Here is a 26,050-nt window from a genome sequence, read left to right as displayed (position 1 = left end):
TTAAGTTAGATAGACATTATATAACAGTTTCAGGTTATTTTTTAGTGTTGGTAACATGTCCCACATTGTCCCACACAAACTTAGTAATCGTCCCACATTTGGTTTGTTTGATGGTGGTCACCCTACCTGGTCAGTAGGAGCAGGTGCAGGACAACAGATGTGATTTTGTGTGGGGGGGGGGGTTATTTTATTTTATTGTGGTATTGTAATTTCAGGGAAGAAAAAACAATAAAGACATAATTTAAATGTGGGACACTGTTTATGTCTTGCACGATGCAGGAAGGTCACAATTTCGTGACTGTCCAGCATGGTGGTCACCCTAATGCACAGCTGTGGCTGGAAGTGTAAGTGTGGATGTTTTATTGGTTGAGGAGGGTGTGTATTAGTTTGCATTCCCATCCATCAGCCACTACACTCATGTTTTAAGGCCAGGCTTTGATTGGTTAATAGGACTATATAAAGGATGTTGGTCCAGGAACATGTGTTACGCATATGGACATGTTCATGACTTACCAAGTTCAGGAGGCAGTACAGTGAGTCTGTTTCCTTGAATGTGAAGTTCCTTCAGCTGAGACAGATCCCCGATCTCTTTGGGTAGAGAGATGAGGTCATTGTCCCTCAAACTCAACTGAAAAAAGAGAGAGTGAGGAATTAGAGAGCTTTGCTTAACCTTATTTGCTTTCTTAATAAATGTCTTACCCTGGTCTTACAGAGCATGATTTATATATATATAGCTATACTTTTGAAACAGGCTATATGTTTCTGGTGCAATGTCTTCTTGTCCCATTGACTTCCATTGTAAATGCATTACTGTACACTGCTAAAAACTGCAGGACAAGTCCAAATTATTCTCTGTGGTAACTGACAGCATGTCACATGAGTGCACCATTTAATATACTAACACTTGTATTATAAAAATCATGGGTGTAATTACACCCATATTTTAACGCAACACCAAAACAAAATAGTTGAATTTTATTTTTAAGTTTATAGTTGTAATTATTAGCTGTTTTATGTGACTGTGACCCTGCATTGAGTTTGATCCTAGCGAGCACAGGGGTGAAGAAGATCAGCCTCTAAATCACCTCTCACCGCGTCTGATAAAGAACACACACTGCGGAGAATAAATCCAACACACACGGCACAGAGCACCGCCACAAAAGCAATTGATTTCGGAGGGAATTTAGATAAATTACTCACTATCTGTAGCTTGGCCAGCTTGCCGATGTCTGGGGGCAAAATCTCAAAATCGTTGTCACTGAGATAGAGCGCCCGCAGGGTGGCTGAAATGAGAGAGAGAAGTGTGTGTGTGTGTGTGTGTGTGTGTGTGTTAGAGGAGTATTGCAAACACTGATCAATAGAAATGGTCATCTCTGATTGATACAGCATGGCTACAATCTTACACCCAAGCACACACACAATATCAACAGATCGACAAAAAAAGCATATACACTCACACCGTGTATGTAAGAGCCAGATGGGATAAACACATGGGCAAACATTCAGAACAGCAATTACCAATTAAATAAACAACATGTAAATACATTTCTGCACAAAAATCATTTTCAAATCCTAGACAAATAGGGACACAACTACCAAGTATTTTGATAATCTATATCTGAGATTTTTTTAAAGTCTTTTTTTTATTATTAGTGGCCCCACTCACTTCCTGACCATCCGATGTTAAAGCAACAGCATCACAATCATATTTATTTCAACTTGTTTTTAGAAGTCAATGTCAATATCACAGCCGATATGACAGCCACTCTCCAAACAGCACTTATAAATAGAGGTTTGGGAGTGAGTGTGTGTGTGTGTGTGTGTGTGTGGTTAGAGATCAGAGACCTTGATTAATGTTAAGATGGTGCTTTCATTATGTGGCTGCCATTAAAATAACAGGTTATTAGAGCCCATCACTGCTCATCAGTATCCTCTGACGGGACCAGCTGATTGGACTGATGAGGTTTAGATGATGAAGTTAACAGTTATTTTGTTAGCATATTGTTAGAAGGTAGTCTGGTCCTTTTTACAGCTTATTTTGACAAAGAACTACCGGAAGCCGTCTGTTATTTCAGCAACCAACCACAATTCTTTCTTATTGAAGTTACTCTGAAATCAATCTCACAAAAATAATTGCGGAAATTACTAAAAACTAGACATTGTAGTAAAAAAAAATTTATTTGGTCAAAAAAATCAAGTTAAGTGGTAATCAAGTGAAATCAAGTCATTCATTTCACTTGATGGCCATTTTGGTGACGCCATTTTCTTTCCTTATAATGATATGGGGAAAGACTGAAATCTCCAACACTGCTTGTCAATATTGTTTTAGCATCAGTCAAATCTTATCATAAAGTAATATAATAAATGTAGCTTCTTTTAATTAAATCACCCCAAAAAACAGTGACATTTAATATTATTAATTAATTCCCTAATATACTCGAAGAACTGGTGTGACGTCTCTTTGAACAAAATCTTGTGCACCGAGGCTCCGCCTTCTTTGACATGGAAATCTTTTTCGGTTTAATTTATTCTGTTCAATCTATCGAAGTCAGACAGACAGCAGTGTGTGCGGTGTCGGGACGTTCGCTGACATTATACTACTGGTCACGTATTTTGAACTTCTTTTTAGCTCTAAGCGAAGAACGAAAAAGAACTTCATCATGAGTATATCAAGGCCTTAAAGTGATAGTTCACCCTAAAATGAAAGTGAAGTCAAAATTGACTCACCCTGGTGTAGTTCTATCCCGTATGCCCTTCTTTCTTTTATGGACAAAAAAAAAATGCTTTCAAATTTAAATTTTAGGGTGAACTATCCCTTTAAACCTGACTGGGAAAAGCAACTTTGTTTTAAGGCAAACAAAATAAAAGCCTGTTGTAAACAGACACTTGTAAATTGCCAGCCAATAAGAATGTCGCTTTCACCTTTCTACATTTCTTTTTATTTTATTTTGGAATATTCATCAAGTGGTCTATGAACAGTCAGTCTTTTGTTATAAATTAGCAAGATCGATGCAGGTTATACTGCTAATACATTGTGTGTGTTGCAGACTTACTGAGGTAAAAGAAATTTCCGGGCAGTGAGGACTCGTTCAGATTGTTGTACGTCAGATCCAGAACCTCCAGCGCCGGAAGAGATCCGAACCCTCGTGGAAGAGTGCTCAACCTGTTCATCCTACACATGAAGACAATAAAATGCCATTTTAAACAAATCATCAGCTTAAAAAAAAAAAAAAAAAACAGACACTGCACGTCCACAAGCAGATACACACTTATAAAACACCCATCAATTCTTGACAGAGGAACCCATTGAAAATCCTTAGCCGACCTACTCGAAGACATGAGACAGAGACATGCAGTGCGCACAGATCCATCTCACTGATTTTGATTGATATTTCAGATTTATAACACAATTTATAACCAACTGAGATCACTAGTGAAAGTGTGAAACCACTTCCAGTTTTAATTGTACTCATTTTATACAACATTTTCAATTACAAAATACATTATCAGCATTACAATTTGAGTTAAAAAAATTAACCTAAAAAAAAAATACAGATTTAAGAATGTCTTTGTTTTTCATTTGTCCCCCTTTTGCATTAATGAAAGAAATGTCTTATTGATTTTATGTCACAAACCTTTTTTGTTTTTAATTGGTCAAATTCCTAACATTTTTTAATTTTATTTTTTTAATTTACAGATTTAAATTACACTACCATTTTTAAGAAATTAATACTTTTATTCAGCAAGTAGGCATTAAATTGATCAAAAGTGACAGTAAAGACATTTATAATGTTGCAAATGATTTCTATTTCAGAGAAATGCTGTTCACTTGAACTATCTATCAAAGAATCCTAAAAAGATTATAATAATCAGAATAATTTCTGAAGGATCATGTGACTGAAGACGGGAGTAATGATGCTGAAAATTCAGCGTTGCCAACTCAGGAATAAATTATATATTTAAATATATTCAAATAGAAAGCATTTTTTTATTATTGTAAAAACACTTCATTAAAAATACAATTTTTGATTAAATAAATGCAACCTTGGTGAGTATAAGAAACTCATTTCAAAATCAACACTTTGAACAGTAGTGTTTATGTGAAAACCAGATTTTCAATGGTTTCAGACATTTAGACATTGTATATATATATATATATACATTATATATATATATAAACTCAAGGTATTTCTTAATGAAAGTTCAATGTTCAGCTAGCTCACCAATATTAAAAATGTGTTGAGTCTGTAAATGTTAAAATCATATTTGCCCTTGAAAGGTAGCGAATTAAACTTTGTCTGAAAACTTCCGACAGAACATGGAATCTGAAATTAGAAAGGCTCAAGGTGCCCGACGACGTGGATAAAACACGGGAGCGAGCAAGAGAGAGAAAAAGAGAGAGAGGGGCACCCAAATCAGATGCTGATTAACTCTTGCTTATTTAAGCGTCTGTGCTCCGTCTCTTTCATTCTCGCTTTAAAATGACACTTGGCTGCCATGAAGACAATGAAACTTTAGCAACAGATTTGAAAGAAACAAACAAATTGATTCCAGCACATGTTTGCGAAGCAATTACACAAGAAGGGGAATTGTTTTGACAAATGAGATCAGGATAACGGGCGGCCGCACGCTCACACACACATCCTCACGTTTGAGTCGAGAGTAGCGGCCGGGAATACAACAAGCCGGCTTATGTTTTCAAGATTATGTGTAGAAATGGTGCGTCTGACAGCAAATCGATGAAAATGTGCGGTGTCAGACGCGGGGCAGATTGTGCCGCGCTTTAATCCTGCGTGACATTGAGGAGGCTCCGCCCTCTAAGGGGAAGGAGAACCCTTGGGATTCGATGGGGCTCAGGTGGGCTCTAAACACCAGGGGATGACCAGATGACCAGGGATGAAGAGAGTCAGAGAGGAAGAAGAACAGAGGAAGACAGCTGCACTGCCACTGTCAAGGCTTCTTAACCTCACAAATAAGGATTGACAACCATTCCTAAACCAGATATGCTTTGATAACCAGGAGATAACCTGGGTCTTATCAACAACATATACTAGAATGATCCTCCTCAATATGAAATTATTAATGCTGTTAATGCAGGCATTATCTCTGGGAACGATTTCTGACCCAGAAATTAGCAGATTTATGGTTCAGAAAACAAGAAGAGACGGGAGGAGAAAATACAATGTTCGAGCAGAGGAGATAAGACAAGACGAGAAGATACAAGAGGAAGGGAAAGGAAGGAAAGAGAGGAGTGAAAAACCAAGACAAAAAATATGAGAGGAGACGACACAACAAGATAAGAGAGATGAGGGGGAAAAAAGTCAAGAAGAAAAATAAGACAAGAAGTGAACAGACATGAACACAAGAGAAGAGACCAGAAGAGTCGACAAGAGAGAATACAAGAGACAGAGGATATGAGAGGAGAAGATATGAAATTATTAGAGACAAGAGGGGAAAAATTAGACAAAAAAGAAAAGAAATAAGAGGAGGTGAAAGAGAGAATTACAAAAATTAGACAAAATAAAACTAAAATGAGGGAAATAAAAAAAGAGAATAAACAAGTTGAGAGAAAAGACAAGTGGTGAACAGATGTGAACAAGAGAAGAAAAAAATTAATAAAAGAATACAAAAGGAGAAGAAGTGAAAGTATAAGAGACAAGAGACCAAAGAAGAAATGAAAAGAGATGAGAGGAGAGGAGGGGAAAGGAGAGGAGATAGAAGAATAGACTAGTTGAAACAAAACAAAAGGCAAAAAACAAAGGAGTGAAAAGTAGGAAAGAGACGAGACAAGAAGATACTAAACAACTTGAGAAGAGATGAAAAAAGAAAAGACGAGAGGAGAGGAGATCAGAGCCACTAGACACGAGGAAAGAAAAGGGGAGGTGTGAAAAAACAAGACGAAAATATGAGACAAGACAAGAGAAGAAAGACGAGAAAAAAGACAAGAGGAGAGATAAGAGAAGAGACGGGAACACAAGAGAAGATACAGGAAAAGTTGAAGAAAATAGAAGAAAGTGGATACAAGAGGAGAAGAGAAGAAAGTATAATAGATAACAGTCAAAATAAACAAATAAAAAAAGAGGGAAAGTAGAGAAGAGGCAAAACAAACTGAGAAGAGATGGTAGAAGAAACGATGACACATCAGACTAACCCAAGGTTCAGATGTTTCAGTTTCTGAAGGCTACTGATCTGAGTCGGAAGCTCCTCAATCTGGTTATTAAACATGTTCAACACCTCCAAGTTCTTCAGGTCTGCAATGTTAGGAGGCACACCTGGAAAAAAAAACAGAGAGAGAGAGAGATAAGGATAAACTAATAAACAAGAACAACTTCAATTCTGCATGTATCATCAATCTCAATCAATCAAAGCGTTTCAATTGACTGTATTATAATCACCAATACAATCCTCACGGTAAAGCGTTCCCAAACGAGAGATGAGGTCTAACGAACAGAGGCCGAAGGTTTAACGGCTAATTATCAGAGTCAGCAGACAGACGTCCCGTCTTTGATGGCTCAATTATGGGTCCCTCCCCCAGCGATAGATTTGACACTTTAATGATGGAGGCCTTAGCATAACGGATCATCAGCAGCCCCCCTCCCCATCCAGCCCCCCTCCTGCTGTCGACAGAGATCGATGGGCCGAACAGGCGCTCTATCCGATTACTGGCTGATCAATGGCCCCTCATTACGGAGGAGGGGAGGTGGGAGAGGTTTACACAAACAGCATGACACGAATACCTCCAGAGAGATCAACGAGAGCTGCCCCGCGCCAGACACGGAGGAACAAATGATTCAGCCGTCACACAAACAATTCAGAAATCCAACAAGGAAACACAAGCATGAATGCACATGCTCTCACAGCCCTCTTCAGCACATGTGCTTGCTAAGAAACATCGAGATCGCTTTATGATAAACATTCACTAATAGCAGATTCATTTAATACTACTTCTACTACTATTTATTATTATTATTAATAAAATATCAATAAATAATTTGTTATTAGTTTATTGTAAAGTGATATCTATGTTTCTTTTTAACAATATGATAATATTAAAATATATAATAATATAATATAATAATATAATAATAGTTAATACATAAATTATTCAATAATAAATGTTTCAAAATGTTATGTTATCAGTACATTGTGTACATTCTCACAGCCCTATTCAGTACATGTGCATGTTATTTAATAATTAAATAATTAATTTATTATTATTATTATGATGTACATTCAAATTAGAGACTACAGGTAATTGCTTGATTTTTGGTCATTTTGAGATATATTTAAATACTAGCCAATTTATTATATAGACACAGACATCAATACAAGCGAATTAAAAATCTATTTCGGTCTGTCAAATATAAATATATACAAATAAACATTAAAATAGTTTGAGAAGTTATTAAACACGCATACATTCATACATAAGAGACACTCATACATACACACATTCAAACTTCTGTGTGTTTGGAAGCATTTTAGACAAAAAATAGTGTCCATGCTAGTTGAGTAAGTGTCAGTTGGACCCTTCAATTCCCAATTTTTGCATCAATCCTCTGACCTTTTCGCCTATAAAAGATACTTGAAACATACGATTTGTTTCCCAGTGTCTCATCGGACCCGTAAACGTACCAAGAGACACTGCAGGACACTGAACTCTGCGCCCCATGTCAGGGTCCCTCTACTCGTCTCCAAATGACACACAAGATCGATCTGTTCTGCCTTTTCCAACCTTAAGACACATGCCTCTACCAGACATCTACACTTTATCTTCTTAAACCACAGACAGGGCTTTAACAGCGCTACAGACTGATCTTCTGCTGGCTTTTCTTGCTTGAAAATATTTTTTTATGCACAAGTTGCAAGTACAAAACTGCTTCTAAACACATGTTTAATACGTGAGTGTGTGTGTGTGTGTGTGTGTGTGTGTGTGTGTGTGTGTGTGTGCGCCCTATTGGAGCCTTTAAAACAGGCAGAAGATGCTGATGGTAATAGGAAAAAGAGTACACGGCTATATGGAGCAGAAAGGTTTTCCCCTCTCTCCCCTCGGTCTCATTACCTGAGCTGATGCCTGACCGGGCCGAACAGCAGCCCTGCTTTACTCATGAGCCACTAATGAAAGGGTTCCAAATGTCACTGTAATTCCTGACTACCCTGAAAAGTTCAAAAGATGGCAGATTCCCTGTCTCTGCTCTTTAAGTAGGCAGGATGAGAGAGAGGAGAGGAACAGAGGAGAAAATGCAGAGTGGTGTGGAATACACAGGGGGGGAAAGGGTATAAAAACACTATTTCCTATTTCTATACAATGAAGCCGATTTTTCGATTTTTAAAATGTGGTCGATTCAAAATCGATTCTCAAAGGCCAAAAATAAAAAAAAAAAAAAAAAATTCCCATATTTATTTATATCTATCACCCAAAAGCCAGTATTAGTTTTCCTACAGTGTTCATAGGGTTGCAGCCTCCATGTACAGCTAATGCTGTGAGATTTTATGTTAGTTTTATCTTAAACATAAAATAACCTGATCCTGATTGATCAAGGCATGCGACTGTTCTGACTTGTCTAATTCTCAGCATCAATTTTTCATCTTGCATCAAAATCCTGTCTATTCATTGTATGCATTTAAAGGTGGGTTTTAATGTACCCAAGAGTACCTAAAATAAAAAGAGTTTCATATACAGGTTTGTGGCTCTATTTCTTTTTATTAATTAACCACTCGTAAACTTATGTTCACCGTTTAAAAATAAATAAATATAGGATTTGTATTAAATCTATATTCATTGAGTCGAATCGGGAATCGAAATCGAATTTAGAATCGGAATTCAATCGAGAATCGAATTGGAACATCTGAATCGATACCCAGCCCTATTTTTGAACCTAAAAAGTATTGGGGGGGGGGGGGGGGGTGGGGTGTTAAGATACAGATTTATTTTTGTTTAATATTGTGAAATAATTTATTCATATTTATGACCACATAGATTATTCAGATTTATAGATTTCGATAATATAACAATAATTTTCTTAATATACCTTTAATTCATTTCACATTTATTTTTAAAAAGCAAAATAGAAGCATTTTTCTAGTGGTCTCAGGTTATTGGGCCGCACTCTGTATCCATAAAGTTTAATTTTCTCACTCATTTAATCTGGCTAAAGATGTGATGTGACCTGTAACGGAATGAGTCATTTTCTCTTCAAATCATAACCATATTAAAAGGCTTTGATCAATTCTAGCAGAGTATAATTATAATATCACATAACATAATATAATATAATATAAAGCATTTTGCTTGTGGTCTCTCAGGCTTTTGGACCCCACTGTGTATCCATAAAGTTTCACTTTCTCCCTCATTTAATCAGCCTCAGAGAAGCGGTGTGACCCGTAACGGAATGAGTCATATCCTCATCTTCAAATCTTATAAATCATATTAAAAGGCTTTGATCATTACTTCAGACGGTACCTGACAAAAATGTGCAGTATCACACTGGGATCTTCATGGAGATTAAGGGAAACGATTCCTGCATAAACAAACAAATCCCCAAACAAACACTTCCTGTTCAGATCAGATGAGAGCGAACATGGTTTAGGGCGATTACCATGGACCCAAAGATTATGTGGGTGGGGAAAACAAGATACAAACATTATTTCTCCTAATAACTCTCAACTTACAAAGATTATTATTAAACTCGCATTTAAAAGAAAAAAAGATAAGACATGTTCACAAATTGCAATGAAGATTAACTTTACATATACTACTATTGTTCACTGTATCATTGTGGTACTTTAAGAGAGCAGAACCTAAAATCAAACCAGTGATCAACAAAGACAAGACAGCCCTCTAGTGGAGTTAACCAGTTCTACAGCCTTCATGAACCTGTAATGTACACTTGTGCTATAAAAGTTTACTATACTGCAATAAAATTGTTATCTAACTTAATTAACTGCAATAAAAGCATATCAAATAAATCAAGCAAATAATAGTTTATCTGATTTAATTTAAAAAAATCAGCAAATTTACATAGGGACTCCCCTATCATTTGGAACTTTTTTTTTACTTGGTTGTTTCCTATTGGATTTCTACTTGGGAAATAAGTTGCAATTCCAAAAGACCCAGAGATTTGCCTTAGTAACCATTACTAACTCCAATTTAGAAAGCCATGCTATAAAATTTACAGAACTTTAACCATCTCTCAAAGACGTAAAGCGTTATCTGTAAATATGAGTATGTAATATGTCAAAATTAAAACAAAAAATAAAACAAAAAAAGAAAATTCTCTTGAGACAAGAACTTACCACTCAGCTTGTTGTGGCTTAGGACCAGTTGGGTTATGTTGGACAAGGTGACTACAAAAAAAAGAAAAAGAAAAAAAGAAATGTTTACTTTATGTCATTGCATGATGACGTCACTAATAATCTCCTACTGCAATCATATTTTGTAAATAGACATTACATACTATGACTGACAGCCACATATTTACAGTGTAAACAAATCTAATTAACATTAGCATAAAGTTGATTAACATTAGCACAATATAAAACTTTAAACTTGTAAAGAAACTGTCCAGACTGAATACAGCAGACTCACACAATCCAGGAATATCCAGCAGGTTTGATATTCCTCTGTCACACATGTCCACCTCCGGGATATTCTTTTCACGACTCTCCTCCACTATCTTTTTTAGGGACTTTGACATTTTCTACAAGAAAAGATGAACCAATAAAAGAACCGAATACACGCAGTCAGAGAATCTTACGAATAGAGTTTTGCCACTTTGGCCTCAAATCGTGGTTCAAATCTAGTCATTAAAATCAGATAAAGACCTCACTCAGTATGTACCTAGCTGTATGGAAAATACGCAAGCATGAAAGAAAAAAAAGGCAACAAATATCCAGGCCCTACGGGCAGTAAAACCAGATCTTTTTAAAGCAAGACAGTCGCTCACACCCAACCGGAAGTTGATAGAATGTCTGTAAAAGTCTCGCGCATTCCTTCCTTAAAAGGGTATTTCCGGGGTCGAGAGAAAGGAAAAGAATGTCAAGCAGAATTCTGTTCCTTTGTCCAATCAGCTGTAGAGAGTGAGTGGAATCGTTGAAAAAAGGCACACAACTGTCCAATCAGAACGCGCGCCGCTGCAACAGTGCGTATCCTTCGGCCAATCAATGAAATTTGTAGGAGAGACGGGAAAAGTGTTCTATCGAGGCGCACACAATATTATTGATGCAAAAATAATGTTTGACTTGTTCCTGGTTATAAATGCTAGCTATTAACCTGTCTGTTTAGAACAAAACATTACTTACAATAGTATAGCCTATTGGAACTTGTATAAGCATATCTGAAGGCAATGACACATTGAATGATTTATATAGAATTATAGATAAATATATTTTTAAATATAGTTTTTAAATGAGGTATAGACTTATTTTATTTTAATCTTATATTATTTTATTCACATTATTCAATTATGTATTCACATTATGTATTAAAAGCAACGCTATTATAAATAAAATTATTTAGGATATACGATTTTATATTAAATTTAGTGTTATGAAAGGGTAAATCTCACAAAAGCCTGTTAAGAACATATCCAAACTCACACACATGTAATGTAACCCTGACATAACCATGCACTTCATGTTTTTGGAATATATTTCTTTCTCTTATAGGCCTATATATATATACATTATATATATATTGATCATTTATAGGCCTATATATATATATATATATATATATATATATATATATATATATATATAGGCTTATAAATTATCAAAATATAAATGTTGAATGTATATAGGCTATATAAAATGTTTAATGTATACATTATATATATACATTTGTACACATGTTGAATTTTTGTCATTTTCTGAGTTTCTGAATGTTAAATGAATGATTATATAATAATTAATTAACATAGAGAAAATCCCTTACAAGGAATGCTACCAACATCCAACTTGTACTTAAATACTTAAATGGAACTGTTGCAAAGAGCACTTTCCCTTCAAAATATCCATCCATCTGAATAACGTAACATTAGTGAATCCAGCAGCAGGTGTCTTGGAGAGGGCAGCTGTTGTCTATCGCCCAGATCCCCGGCTCTCACCTACCTTCCAAGGGAGGCACATTGTTAAGACGTCTACACAAGGTGGAAGAGCAATATGAGTCTTCTCTGTCTCCTCCTCCTTACATGAGGCAGAGGTATGGATACACTTCTCTTTTCCTTTGGGTTCCTGTGGTCCCAGGTGGAACCATCAACAGACTGGATCTGGGTCTGGGCTCGGTCCTTCCTTTGCCTGTCTCTCGGTCTGTGTCTGGTTCTTGCAGGGTTGATCATTTCTATTGGGGACTGACAAACAGTGGCTCTATTTATAGGCTCGCTTGATTATATTTGGTGAGTGGCAACAGATGCTTCAGCATGGTTGAACTTTGCTTTGCAGAGCGGGAGTTCTGGATTCCAGGGGCAAAGCTTGTTTATGTTGTAAAATCTTTAACCAACACCCTCGGCCAGAAGCCAATGGAGAGCGGACACATTCAGACATGGCATGAGGGCACGGGGAGGTGTGTATTTTATTATAATTTACAGAAAGGAGCGAGCACTGACACTTGACCAAAGTGGGCAGTGAGGTGGGAATGTGGATGTCTGAGTGATCTGCTTTATGATTTATGAGGTGGTCTCAAAATATGCCTCAGGAACTGTATACAGCAGAGCAGACCACCAGCATATTAGTCAACATGAGCTGTTGTATGTGCAGAATGAATGTGGATTTGATGGTTTGTCAATTATTATTATTATTTTTTAAAGGTAACATTTGATAAATCCACTAAATCCATTTGGTTGATCTTTGATTATGAATATATATTTTTTGTTATCATATAAAATGAATACACATTATTGTATCCATCTGCACTATTCTGATATACCGTATGACCTTAATATCAGTCATTTTTTTACCATCATATTAAAAATTTAATTATTCTAAAAGGGTAAATGTCACAAATACCTGTCAAGAACATGTACAAACATTTCACCCCAAAATAATAATAAAAATAAAGAAATTATATATAATATATATATATATTATAATGTATGTATGATTATATATTGTATAATGAAAATAACACCTATTAATGATTTTAAAACTTACAACAAATGCTAACATTCATAAAATCACCAATAATTCAACATGTATACAAATATGTATACAATACTTATTTAACATTTTATATATATAAATATATAAAATGTTAAATAAGTATTTGTATTTGTATACATGTTGAATTATTGGTGATATATATATATATAAAGTGTCATCTTTAATATGCATCATTTTATTTTATTATAATCTTTATAATTTTTATCTGCGGTAATATAACGAGAAAATATAAATCCCTCATTGCAGTAATGGTCTCCTGAGGCCATTTTCTTGCACTGTTTCCAAGGTCAACACATTTTTTTAAACACTGAGCTTCTCATGAACTTTGACCTTGTTAGGTTAAGGGAAAACTATTATAAAATGTTTGTGAAAATCGTGAGAAAGGCCTTAATACCAGATGGTAATGTCTCAAAGCTCTGTTTTTCTGTTGATCAGACACTTTTCTTTGACCTTGATGGGAGTATTTTGCAGCGTTTAGAAGGAAGAAATGAAAGATTAGATGAAAATGTTTGTTTGCTTTCTCTATATAGAAGCATTGCATGATGAAGAAAGCTGAAGCCTGTCTCCCTCTACAGAGCAGACAGACACATTAGCACTGTCTGTTTCTTCCTCAGACAGCTTTTATCTCCCTCTTCACTCTCTGTGTGTTTGGTGTGTAGAGTATAACGTGTCCAGAGAGAAGCTGAGGATATCAGACAGTGAAAACGATATTTAACACTTAAAAAACTGCCAAACATTCACAGCTTTTGAAACAAGTGCAAGTATGCAAATTGATTACAATTACATAAGAACTACATTAAACATCTTTATTTTCCAAAAAAGCATAAAAAATACATACAGTACATAAATTCAATTATCTACAAATGAGGATTCATATTATATTATTTATGTTTGATTTGCCGATTCTTCACTCAATGAGACAGTTTATGACTGCTAAGTGAGTTCACGTATTTCTGTGTGAATTATTCTTTTGAATTTCTTCTCAGCTGCCCCATGTGAGTCTGAACCCAGACGGAAGAACGGCAGACTGGGCCGAGAATTTCACAAACACAAGGTTTGAAGAAGCTCTGAAAGGGGCGATATTTGTCTCCTACAAAAGAACAAAGAACAATTATATATCCATAGAAAAATTGTGTATATACACTAGCATTGAAAAGTTTAGGGTTAAGTTTTTTTAATGCTTTTGAAAGAAATCTCTAATGCTCACCAAGTCTGCATTTATTTGATCAAAAATACAGTAAAAACTGTAATATTGTACAATATTATTACAATTTAAAATAACAAATTTTCAGCATCATTACTCCAGTCTTCAGTGTCACATTATCCTTAAGAAATCATTCTAATATGTTGATTTGCAAGAAACATTTCATATTATTACCACAAAAAAAATGCTGCTTAATAATTTTGTGTTTTTTTCTCAGGATTCTTTGATGAAAAGAAAGTTCAAAAGAACAGCATTTATTTATATATTAAATATCTTTACTATCACTTTTGATAAATTGAATGTGTCCTGGATACAAGTATTTATTAAAAAAAGAAAAATAGAATCTGGTTGACCCCAAATTTTTGAACGGTAGTATACAGTATGACATAGTAATACAGATGCTTAACAGAAGTGCTATGTGTCTGCAATCACCACACTAAAAGCACACATACCGATCCACAGTACGGCCCAACAACAGGTGAATTGGCATCTGGTCCGTCATATATCTTCAAGTAGTTGTTCTCGCAGTCTCCTGGGTCATCAATGCTGATCTGGTTGAATGTGACTATCACTACTCTGCCACTAGGAGCCCTGATTCCCCACTCACAAGAAGTGCCGTTGGCGTAAGTTCCAGGGTAGTTTGGACTGGCAAAAGAGCCGTGGTCTCCATATAACACACCTCCACATCCTGGACACACACACACAGACACACACACACACGGAACACAGTTAGGAGTCAGGACTCTCAGCAGCAGCAGCATTGGACTGAGGAAATCGTTGCAAAATAAATAAGCGGTGCGTTTCTCACCCTGTGAAGAGGAAGTCCAGGTGATCTCAAAGCCATTGCGGGATGTAGTAAAGTCACTCTTGAAATGTAGGAAGAGCTGGTTGGCTCCCGGGAAGACAGGATTTGGCAGTGTGCTTCCACAGTACTTTCCTAACAGAGGCGCTGTGGCGGTACTGCCGTTTCTGACCTACATCAGCAGAGAGAAATATACATTAGACAACTACAGTACAATTCTACTACTTCAACTTATTTTATTTCAGTTATTTGCCAAGGTAACATTTCTAATTTTTGTATGTTTTTTTGTTGTTTATGTTTTCATCTAATATTTTTATTTTATTTTTCAATGAACAAAAACTATTTTTAATAGTTTAGGTTTTAGTACACTTAACACTGGGTCTGTGAAGTATGTAGTATAAAGTACATTAGCATTTTAATCTGATCACCTGGGGCGTTCAAGTCCTCCTGGGAAATTCGTATTTATGAGTTGGGATGTCATGTTTATGAAGTTATGACTATAGCTTTATTTCGAAAACACAAAAATACAGCAAGGTTTTTAAACTCTACTTCCAGAAAAGCCTCCCTACTCATAAACTTGAAGCTTAAAGAAACAATCTTTTCGAAATGACTTGAACGCAATAACATTTCTTTTATTTCTTCACTTTTTTTTTTATATGGTGATGGTTCAGTATGTTTATGCTCACCTCAAGATAGTCAAAGCTGCAGGAAGGATGACTCTCCACATCAAAACTAGAGAAGAACAGAGAGATGGCACTGTTCTGAGGGGCCTGCAGTATAATGTTGCATTCAAGATTATGAGGATATATGTCAGGCCAGCCTGGGCTCTTCAAGTAACCGTATTCCTGTTCATAAACCCTGCTGCAACCTGCAGAAAGATCACATACAGACATATACACACACATGACAATATAATCACACCAAAAACCCTTTGTTTTCTAATCGTAGCGGAAAACTCACCTGCCACCTGATAGGTAAGACTGAATCCATTGCCAGTCATGAAGGCTTCTGATTTGAAAGTTATGTGCATTGTGCGGCCGTAACTGTAGAAATCTGGCACATGTGAGTCTACGCCACAGAACTTATGAGACTGTCCATAATCTCCCTGATAGAGGTGAAACAAATATTGTTTTAATGATTTTAAACATGCTGTAAGATTGAATTTTATCAAACTTCAATAAAGCAGTAAGTCACTTGAGGATACATGATAAGTAAATGAAACCTAAAAACCAATCAAATAAATAAATAAATAAAAAAGACTAAAAATTAAACTAAAATTCACATGGAAACTAAAAATATAAAAATAAAAGCTAATTTAAAATATGAATAAAACTACATCAAAACTAAAATAACCCTGCATTGTGACTTGTGGAGAGATTCTAAATTGCTTTAGTTAGCTAGTATTGGGTTTTACCACAGGGAAGTCCTTAAACTCCAGGAAGTTGCTGGTGCAGCTCTGGCTGGACTCCAGTTGAAACTGTTGAACAGACACTTTCACCACCTCCTGAGAAGGAGCGTCCAGCACCCAGCGGCAAGAACTGAACGGTGGGTAGGCATTGGGATAAAACGGGGATGTGATGGTCTGAGACGATGCTGTGGCATTGAATGCTCCTCCACAAATACCTAAAAAACAGTGAAAAAGCACTTTAGCATGACTGATTCAACATTAAATGACAAAGCCAAAGGACAAAAAGTCCAATCTTACTGTCCACTCTGCTGTAGGTGGCATTGAAGCCGCGGCGTGAAACGGAGCCGTCCGTGACGAAGTGCACGGTCAGGAAGTTGCTGGACGAGACGAAGGGTACAGGAACTACATCTCCACAGAACGTGCCAATCAATGGATAATTAGCACTGTCACCATCATAAATCTATAAATAGGAATACATATTTAGTGTATTGCAAATGACGTTGTAATTTAAATGTTATATGTTATACAGTTATTACCGTGACATAATCATATCTGCAGAGGGTTCCAGTGGGGCCCTCAAGCTCAAAGGTGGTGAATGTGAGGTTAATGCTTTTATTGACATCGACAGCAATGATCCACATACAGTCCATTCGTGGCTCGTACTGCCCATTAAAGTCAATATCAGGAGAACCAAACATTCCAGTGGGGGAGGACAGGTAGCCGCCACAACCCTGCTGAGGACCTGGACAAAACGAGGGATGAGGAGATGGAAAGACACAGTGAGAGAGAGATTTGAAACAACTTAAAGATGTGCTTTCAAGAAACCCCCTGCAAGTGGCAGTAGAGTCCACAAAACTGACAAAATGTGAGTTTTTGTCTTTTTTTGTTAGCTTTGAATTCATCTATATGCTAATGTACTCTTCAATGTTTTCTCCCAACAAAAGAATTGGGAGTACTTTATTATCTAAGGCTCTTTGACAGCACTGGCCGATAAAGACTTATGTCTTGTTTTCTGTCGTGGTGAGGGGACAGACTTTTGTGATCTGAATGAGTTGTCTTGTTCACAAAGAACAACAGTGGTGGTTGTAGGACGGGGCGGTTCACTCACACACCCCTAGACGAGCTACAAAAGTGTTTACAACTCAGTTCTTAAAGAGCCTGGTCAGCCTGAAGTGACAGGATCATCAGAAGCTTTAAAGCACAAAGCTGTTACACAAAGAGCACTGTTTATGACCCCTGAACACTTTGTTCAGTTCTAAATGAGATCTTTGTCTTTGTGATTCTCTGTGAAATCATTCCGTCATTCTTCATTCTATTCCAAAATGAGAACCATAAAGGAACAAGCTCAAAGTAGCACATGTGAGTCAACATGTCAGATACTGTCTTTTGAATCAGATAATAATGAGACAGTAGCTCTGTTCCCAATCCTGGTGATCTGCCTAGATAGCATTTTAAGGAATCTCAAGCACTTTGTCGGACTGGGATGTAAATACTCCACCATGCTCTATTTTTATGCATTAAAAAAACTATTGTAATATCTAAAAATACTGATATTACTGAAAATACTGGAGTTGCCATGTAGAGGGTTTCAGTTTAGTCACTTATGAGGTTTTATTTCAGTTAGGATGTTGCCTATGTAGGCAGATAGCAAGGCAGCTCACTACCTTTTGGAAAAGAGCAAATAAAAAATTTTCCGATGCATGAGACGTGATTTCGGTCCCACTTTATATTAAGTGGCTTTAAGTACTATGTACTTACATCGAAAAATAAGTACAATGTTCATGTTTTATTGTAAAACACTTTTGCTGCTATTGCGGTGTGATACGGGTAAGGTTAGGGACAGGTGTGCTGGTATGGTTAAGTTTAAGGGTGGGTTAAGTTGTAAGGGTCAACAGTGTAATTACAAATGTAATTACATACATTAATTACAGCTGTAATTACATGCAGGTATTTTAAAAATATAAGTACAATGTAAAAACATGTATGTACACAATAAGTCCATTGTATCAAATTATTAATTTCTATGTAAGTACATAGTACTTAAAGCCACTTAATATAAAGTGGGACCGTGATTTCTTTACCGAGAAGATAAACATTACCTAAAGTCTCACTGTAGGTTGCTCTCCAACCCTCCGCCACAACGGATGAATCTGTAACAAACTCGAGAAACAGCTGATTGGATGAGGACCTGAGGTTGGGCGGCAGCTCCTGTCCACAAAACGTCCCCATTAGTGGGGCCAGAGTGCTCCCTCCATCGTACACCGCCACATAGTCAAAGCGACAGTTCGACGAGGCTTCTAGACTGAAAGAGTTGAACCTATAGGACAGGGACAAATACAGTTAATGATCAATATGGAAATGCTGCAGAACAGTCTAGTTTCTCAGAAAGTGATGCCAATAATGGGAGAGGGGGGTTTGCCCTGATAGAAAGCCCCTAGGGACAGATTATAAGTGAAGGGGCTTCCTGTCTGGCATCAATACAACATCTCAGTGGGGTTTACTGCACAAAGGGAAAGACAGAAGATCAATACCAGAATACTTTTCTTTCTGAGCATCTGTCTCTCTGGTGGAACATACTGTAGCTGGCATGATGGATGCCTAGCAGGATTTTTAAAATGTATTGCTGCTCCAATTTGGGAGCAGAGAAGTGAGCAGACCAAAGGTATATAAATATTAAGTAATAGTAATATAAGTAATAATAGTTTGATTTTTTTTATTTTTTTATTTTTTTTTATCAGGTCTTGCCACAAGATATGAAATAAGCGAGATAGGTTTATCTATAGCAGGTATTCAGGACATTTTCTATTACCATTTTCCACCCTCTTTCTGATCCTTAAAAAAAAGAGGTGCATTTATTGCTGCTGTACCTTTAAGAAATAAAGCAGGACGTGCTTCACATAGCCAGGAGCAACACAAGGTTTGACAGACTTTTCTTCATTTAACACTTATTTTTGTAAACTGGGGGGGGGGAGTTTTTTGTTCTGAAACTTATTATGTTTTCATAGTCTGCATTATTAACAGGAAGTAGTTCAAACTCACTTGAGATCGATGATACGGTTGTCACGGACATAAATGTGGTATGTGCAGTTGATATTGTGATGGTAGTCGGTGATAGAATGAGATGGACTGCTGATCGTCCCTGCAGTACCATTAAACACACCACCACATGCTGTTGAAAACACATAAATACACATTTTGATACATGTACCATATACACAGGAATCACACAAACCAACATGTGGGGCTGAAATTGGTAAGAAAAGCCCTACTGTATATTATGTAAAATGCCTTTTTCATGTGTTGGAGGACTTGAGCACTTGACTGTGCATTTCTTTTGTGCACTATTTACGGTGAATGAGTTTGTTTGTGGAAGTAACAGTGGAATCTGCAATGGGATTCTCTAGCATATTTGCATATTCTACCAAATCCCTGCATATTGTTTGAAAAGTGCAGCGTCCTCTCATTCCAGTCATTCCAGCATCCTCTCATTCCACATTTCTGGGCTCAAACAATTCAAACTTAATCTAGCACCTATCCAAGCCACACCCACACCACCCACACCTCCATCTAAGCCACACCCACACCACCCACACCTCCATCTAAGCCACACCCACATCAGCAGAGTTACATTCAAACTACAATATAACACACCTACACACAACCATTCAAAAATGTATTCTTACTACTGATAGTATAGTATAGAGAACCAAAAAGTATTGCATTAAATGTACAGCTTATTTCATGGTTGAAGCTTACGTATGGTTCTGTATTCAGCCAGGAAGCCATTGTCATTGACTATAAAATCAGAGTAGAAGTTGATGAGCATTGGTCCAAATGTGGTGAAGACACCTGGGATAGTATTTCCACAAAGAGTAGCCAATGGAGTACTACTGGTGGTCGTGCCTCTGTAGATCTTCACACCATCGTAGGTACATGTGGAGTGTGCTAGAGGAGATGGAAAGGCATGATTGTTCCGCTTATGAAACTACTGTTTTCTTTAAGTTATTGTTAGATCCCTTATCTTAAGATGTATGACACAATTTGTGTCTTTTGAAGAAGTGCATACCCTCTAACTGGAACGTTTTAAAAGTGAGCACAATCACGGTCTGATCTCCAGCATTGATTATGTAATTACAATTGGAGCCTGAAGGGTAGTGGTTTGGGTAGTTTGGAGAAACTACACGACCAGTTGGGGCTGTGAAATTGGCCCCACAACCTAAAAGATGATGTGAAGTAGATACATTACATTACTTGAATTATGGACAGGCGAAGAAAAACTGTAAAGAGCAAACCAAGCATATGATACACACTAATGTAGAATGCAGCAGAGAAGCCTTTGCCAGGTGTTTCTGAGGACTGGAAACGAGTCGTAATAACATTTCGGGGTGCAATGACTACAGCAGGGGCAGTAGTACCACAACCAGTGGCCAAGAGATTCTCATCATTCTGTATGTTGTCAGACCACATCTGTCAGATAAACATAGGCAGAATACAAAAAAAGAAATAAACCACCAGATCCAAATGGCTCTTATGAAATACAACATCAGAGAAGATTTCTTATTAAAAGGTCATCTTGTTACCTTGATATAACTGTTTTGACACTGTCCACTTGAGTCTGGGATCTGGAAGTCACTGGCAAAACCCATTTCCAGATGGTTTCCATCATGGGCGATGATGGTCCAGGAACATTCAATATTGGCTGGGAAATTCTGAGGATAATTGGGAGATTTGATGGTGCCTGCATCAGCATGGATGGTTCCTCCACATCCTGAAGAAGAGAAAGACATTTCAGGATTAAATGTAACACGTCTACAGAAAGTACACACAGGATATCTTTTTGCACTGTATACCTGATGAGTCTGTTGACCAGGTGGCAGTAAATCCTCCCTTGGATACTGTATGATCAGCAAGGAACACCACAACTAATTTGTTTGAGCCTGATTGGATAGTTCCTGGAGAGTTGTGGCCACAGTATTGACCAATAATGGGGGATCCTGAAGAGGCTCCATTGAAGATTGTTACTGAGTCCCAGGTGCACTGGCTATGCTCCTCCACTTCAAAGTATGCAAAAGTGAGCTATCCAATAATACATGGAAATGATGTTATATGAATGAAGAATACCAATATTAGGGTTTAAAGAAAACAGTAAAAATTAAAAACAGACCCAAGAAGCAATCGTGACTTACAATGATAGTATGGCCCACCGGAGCCTCGAGAAGCCAAGTACAGCGGCTCGGGCTAGGGTAGTTGTTGGGATATCCAGGGCTAGAGATGACACCTCCCTCTCCACTTTGTGACCCTCCACATTCTGAGAAAAGTCAAAGTCAGCTGAGCTTATGCAGAATTTTAAAGAGTTGAGATCCATCTGTTTAAGTGCCACTGATTGATGGATGATACCTGAAAAGTAATACGTGGCTTTGAAGCCCAGATCACCCACAGCTTCATCCGACCGGAAGTAAACCCAGAGTTCAGGGGTGGACACTACTATGGGGACTATAGGAGGGGACTGACCACAAAAACGAGCCAAAAGCTCTCCATTTGCATCTCCTGCATTAGAGGAACAGACAAAACATGGCATACATGTTTGCTTATCAGCAGCAGCTTACAGACTCAAACTACTGTAAATGGTACATTGGACATTGTATAGAGTGTTGTGTCTCTCTTTGTGTATTTGGAAAATCTTACCCAATCTGAACTCCAAGTAGTCCCACTGACAGGTCTGGTGATGCTCTAGATGGAGCTCGTCTATAATAACCACAATGGAGGAATTCAAATGATGTGGGTTCTGGATCAGCCATTCACAGTTCAGGTTGTTGCTGTAGTTTCCATTGCCAAAGTCAGGTGAGGTGAAGTTTCCAGGCTCACTGAGTATCCCACCACACACTACAAAAAGGGCAAATATACATCAATAAAATCAGGTCCCCAAAACAAACAAACAATACAAACAAAAAAAATCAGTTCTTCTCTCTCACCTGCTGCCTCCTCTGAGGAGTAATCTGCTGTGAATCCACCATTAGATACAGATGAATCAGTGCTGAAGATTACAGTCATTGTATTCCCAGAAGATTTCAGCTGGGTACCAGCTGGGACTGTACCACATAAACGACCCAAATGTGGGGCACTGGGTGTCAGACCATTTAGGACCTATCAACCCAAGAGTCAAAACAGGGTGTTACAGCACTGAAATTAACAATATTCAGAGAAAGCAATATATGGTATGAATGACTAATTAAAAAACAATGTATAAACTCCACTGTGCCATTTTGCATGATCTAACTTTGGCACCTCTAAAACATACACATTGCCTCACCTCCACAAAGTCAAACAAACAGGTCCCATGGTCCTCCAGCCTCAGGTCATTGATTGTAAGAGTGACCCTACGACCTTGAGGAACAGTGATTCTCCAGCGGCAAATTCGGCTGTGGGGGTACAGATTGGGGTAGTTGGGAGATGATATGGTCCCAAATGCTGCATTCAGATCCCCTCCACACTCTACAAGAGGAACAATGTCACCAGTTACCCATGGAACTGCTCTATAACCAACAGCATAACTTTGTAAGCAATCATCTTTTATCCAAAACAACTTATTTAAAATTTTTGCAAGCACAATTCCTCTGGTGCAACATGAGGGTTAAGTGTCTTGCTCAAGGTCACGTTTTTTTCATAGATTTTACCTTCTAGGGATTGAACCAGCAACATTCTGGTAACCAGTCCTGGTCTTCAACCACTAAACTATATGACCCTAACCAGACAATGTAAGAATTTAAACACACTTGCCTTCAACACTGGCTTCAAACGATAAACTAAACCCAGCAGCATTCCCACTGCCATCACTGACAAACTTTACATAGGCAAAACTGTCTCCAGTATCCAGGGGAGATGGAAGGCTGTTTCCACAGTGTTTCCCCAACAGGCGACCTGGTGAAAAGAAAAAGTTAGATTATTACCCTCGTTAAAAAAATTACATAAAAAAAACTCAACTCTCATTTGTGCAAGGAGAACCCAAACCTGAGGCATTGTATTCACGTATTTCCACATAGTCGTTGTTACAATCAGAGGAGCTCTGCAGGTCAAGGGCAGTGTAGGTAAGGCTCAGGTAGTGTCCAATGGGACCTTCCAGGTACCATTCGCAGTTAGAATTGTCTGGATAATTTGAGTCCGGATAGCCGGGGCTTCTGATGACACCACTCTGACCGTAGTAGGTACCTCCACATGTAGCTAAGAAGAGAAAGAATACTCTTTGAGTCATTGAAACACTGAGATCAGAAAAACGGTTGGAATGTTATGGGGATTCAGAATGGATTACCAATGGAGTACTTGGCTTTGAAACCAACATGTGTGACGCTGCCATCAGTTCGGAATCGTATATACATGGTAGTGCCAGATGAATGTTGTGTAGATGGGCGGGTGTTGCCACAAAGTCTGCCCATCAAAGCAGCGTCTGATGTGGGACCATCACGGACCTCAATGTAGTCATACAAACATCTAGGAGAGAAGATTGTAATCACTTCAAATGGTTAAATGGTTATATGTACCAAAAATGTGATTGTTCAAAGCATATGGAACATACCCTGTATGAGACTCAATGTAGAAATTATCCTCAAAGTCGAGTTGTACAGCCTCCCCATTGGGAACAGTGATTATCCACACACAGTCAATGTTTGTGGGGTAGTTTGATGGATAATTAGGAGACGTGATGTATCCTGGTGGATCTCCATCATTAAGCTCAAGGAGACCACCACAAGCTGGAAAAAAACATCAGGATTTACTCGTATTATTTTCATCAATTCCATTCATTATCAAATTAATCTAAAATAATTGGTATATTATAGATATTTGCTAAAGTATTCACCTGAACTGTGGGCCTCGAATATCAATTTAAAGCCATTCCCCTCATTGGAATCATCAGAGACAAAGTGGGCATATAGGCCATTGTCTGTGGTCTGAAATGTGGATGGAGCATTGGACCCACAGAGACGCCCTGATAGAGTCGGTGAGTTGCCATCAGGTCCATTCCGTAACTAAAACAAAATGATCAAACTATTTAAAACTTGGCCCTTTAAACACAAAAAGGACTCTTTGTATAATATACTGGTTCTGTTTGGAAAAGTGCCTTGATTACACCTTCTCCTATAGTCACTCACCTCCAAGTAGTCACCTGTGCTGCACTGATTGCCATAACCCTGTATTTGGAAGGGACTTTGGAAAGTTACAGACACTCTAAACCCTGGGGTGACCATTATTTGCCAGTTGCAATTCAGGTTGCGCTTGTAGTTCTGTGGATACTGAGGAGAACTTAGAACTCCTCTGTCTGCATGGAGGAAACCACCACAACCTGACAGAGAAGGGATGAGAGAAATAGCTCAATGTACAACTAAATGTATTATGCACATCCAACATATTTTGATTTTGTTAATGGACTTGCTGCTCACCTCTGGAAAAGGATGCATTGAACCCCCTGCCATTAATGCTGCCGTCAGAGCTGAATCGCAGGAACATGGCATCACCAGTAGAATGCAGAGAGCCAGGCAGTTGTCGCCCACAAACCCTTGCAATCAGTGGAGACAAGTTGGTGTCACCTTAGGAGAAAAACATACCTTTGATTCAGTATTTAAAGTCAACTTCAAGTTGATATTTATGTTGAAGTGACATATGACAAAAGCATTACCATCTCTGATGACCAGACTGTCATGGAGACATGAAACCTCATCTTCCATGTCCAGAAAGAGCAGATTAAACTCAATGATAGAGCTGGGAGACCGGATTACCCATGAACACTCAAGGTTATGCTGATACAGCTCGGGCCAACCAGGAGAGAATAAGAACTTGGGAGTGTCTCCTGTCATCAGTGTTCCTCCACATGCTCCTGAAAAGACAAAAATAGTGGCCAATTGTGAATTGAGATCATACAGTAAGGTTTTTACTAAATTTGAGCAAGATCTGAGAGGAAGAATCCTCGGGGAACTAACCTGGTTCTATAGTCGGCAAGGGACCAGAGCCCTGAACGGCCATCCACTCGATGAGGAAGCCTTTCCCTCCAATGATAGTATCAGATTTAAACTCAAGAGTTAAAGTGCTGCCTGAACTTCTTACTGGGTTGGGCAGAGTCAGACCGCAGAACTCACCCAGAAGTAAAGCACTGGTGCTCGGACCATCATATATCTAGGGAAGGAAAACATCCACTTCAACTTAATCTACATAATTTACCTGCATACACTTTATTTTCTATTAAACCATATAGTATTTAATGACTATATTTTAGATAAGAGTGCAGACCTTGAGCTTGTCATAATTGCAATTGAACAAGTCCTCAATGTCGATGTCCAGGAAGTTTATCTCTACGTGAGAATCTGAATTCACTGTGATGGTCCAGCGGTAATCTGCGTTGTTTGGGTAGGTGCGTGGGTAAAGAGGGGAGGCTATCTGTCCTGAACTGCCTGTGACCTCATTCCCATACACTGAGAAAGCAGAAAATTCA

At 37.8% G+C, this 26,050-nt stretch overlaps 2 protein-coding genes across 4 annotated transcripts in view; both read right to left on the bottom strand.

The window, feature by feature from the left end:
- The window catches only part of rsu1 (Ras suppressor protein 1), a 32,955-nt gene extending 20,613 nt beyond the window's left edge, over nt 1-12,342 (bottom strand). The window contains exons 1-7 of one of the 3 annotated variants that reach the window (XM_079602485.1): nt 12,112-12,342; nt 10,589-10,700; nt 10,297-10,347; nt 6,152-6,272; nt 3,054-3,172; nt 1,201-1,283; nt 514-628 (exon numbers count right to left, since the gene is read on the bottom strand). In XM_079602485.1, the coding sequence (XP_079458611.1) occupies nt 514-628; nt 1,201-1,283; nt 3,054-3,172; nt 6,152-6,272; nt 10,297-10,347; nt 10,589-10,700; nt 12,112-12,129 (619 nt within the window). In that variant the 5' untranslated portion in view covers nt 12,130-12,342. Of the gene's footprint in view, nt 1-513; nt 629-1,200; nt 1,284-3,053; nt 3,173-6,151; nt 6,273-10,296; nt 10,348-10,588; nt 10,701-10,824; nt 11,065-12,111 lie in introns of those variants that run through there. The other 2 variants (XM_079602486.1, XM_079602487.1) reach the window with 2 other exon arrangements.
- A 1,603-nt stretch (nt 12,343-13,945) lies between these two features.
- cubn (cubilin (intrinsic factor-cobalamin receptor)) overlaps nt 13,946-26,050 on the bottom strand; it is a gene marked incomplete at its 5' end in the record, with an annotated part of 34,601 nt that continues 22,496 nt past the window's right edge. The window contains 30 exons of the mRNA XM_079602165.1: nt 13,946-14,248; nt 14,815-15,050; nt 15,171-15,336; nt 15,851-16,032; nt 16,125-16,269; nt 16,579-16,787; nt 16,870-17,032; nt 17,109-17,314; nt 18,672-18,889; nt 19,612-19,741; nt 20,329-20,517; nt 20,639-20,788; nt 20,883-21,039; nt 21,153-21,340; nt 21,423-21,648; nt 21,759-21,880; nt 21,970-22,119; nt 22,258-22,455; nt 22,545-22,716; nt 22,883-23,064; nt 23,350-23,490; nt 23,581-23,790; nt 23,879-24,057; nt 24,143-24,317; nt 24,425-24,593; nt 24,717-24,907; nt 25,005-25,151; nt 25,241-25,438; nt 25,542-25,734; nt 25,849-26,030. Coding sequence (XP_079458291.1) covers nt 14,141-14,248; nt 14,815-15,050; nt 15,171-15,336; nt 15,851-16,032; nt 16,125-16,269; nt 16,579-16,787; nt 16,870-17,032; nt 17,109-17,314; nt 18,672-18,889; nt 19,612-19,741; nt 20,329-20,517; nt 20,639-20,788; nt 20,883-21,039; nt 21,153-21,340; nt 21,423-21,648; nt 21,759-21,880; nt 21,970-22,119; nt 22,258-22,455; nt 22,545-22,716; nt 22,883-23,064; nt 23,350-23,490; nt 23,581-23,790; nt 23,879-24,057; nt 24,143-24,317; nt 24,425-24,593; nt 24,717-24,907; nt 25,005-25,151; nt 25,241-25,438; nt 25,542-25,734; nt 25,849-26,030 — 5,282 coding nt within the window. The 3' untranslated portion in view covers nt 13,946-14,140. The remainder of the gene's footprint in view (nt 14,249-14,814; nt 15,051-15,170; nt 15,337-15,850; nt 16,033-16,124; nt 16,270-16,578; nt 16,788-16,869; nt 17,033-17,108; nt 17,315-18,671; nt 18,890-19,611; nt 19,742-20,328; nt 20,518-20,638; nt 20,789-20,882; nt 21,040-21,152; nt 21,341-21,422; nt 21,649-21,758; nt 21,881-21,969; nt 22,120-22,257; nt 22,456-22,544; nt 22,717-22,882; nt 23,065-23,349; nt 23,491-23,580; nt 23,791-23,878; nt 24,058-24,142; nt 24,318-24,424; nt 24,594-24,716; nt 24,908-25,004; nt 25,152-25,240; nt 25,439-25,541; nt 25,735-25,848; nt 26,031-26,050) is intronic.

Source organism: Phoxinus phoxinus, assembly GCF_949152265.1.
Source record: "Phoxinus phoxinus genome assembly, chromosome: 24".
Classification (NCBI taxonomy): domain Eukaryota; kingdom Metazoa; phylum Chordata; class Actinopteri; order Cypriniformes; family Leuciscidae; genus Phoxinus; species Phoxinus phoxinus.
This window is presented reverse-complemented; position numbering and strand designations above follow the sequence as displayed.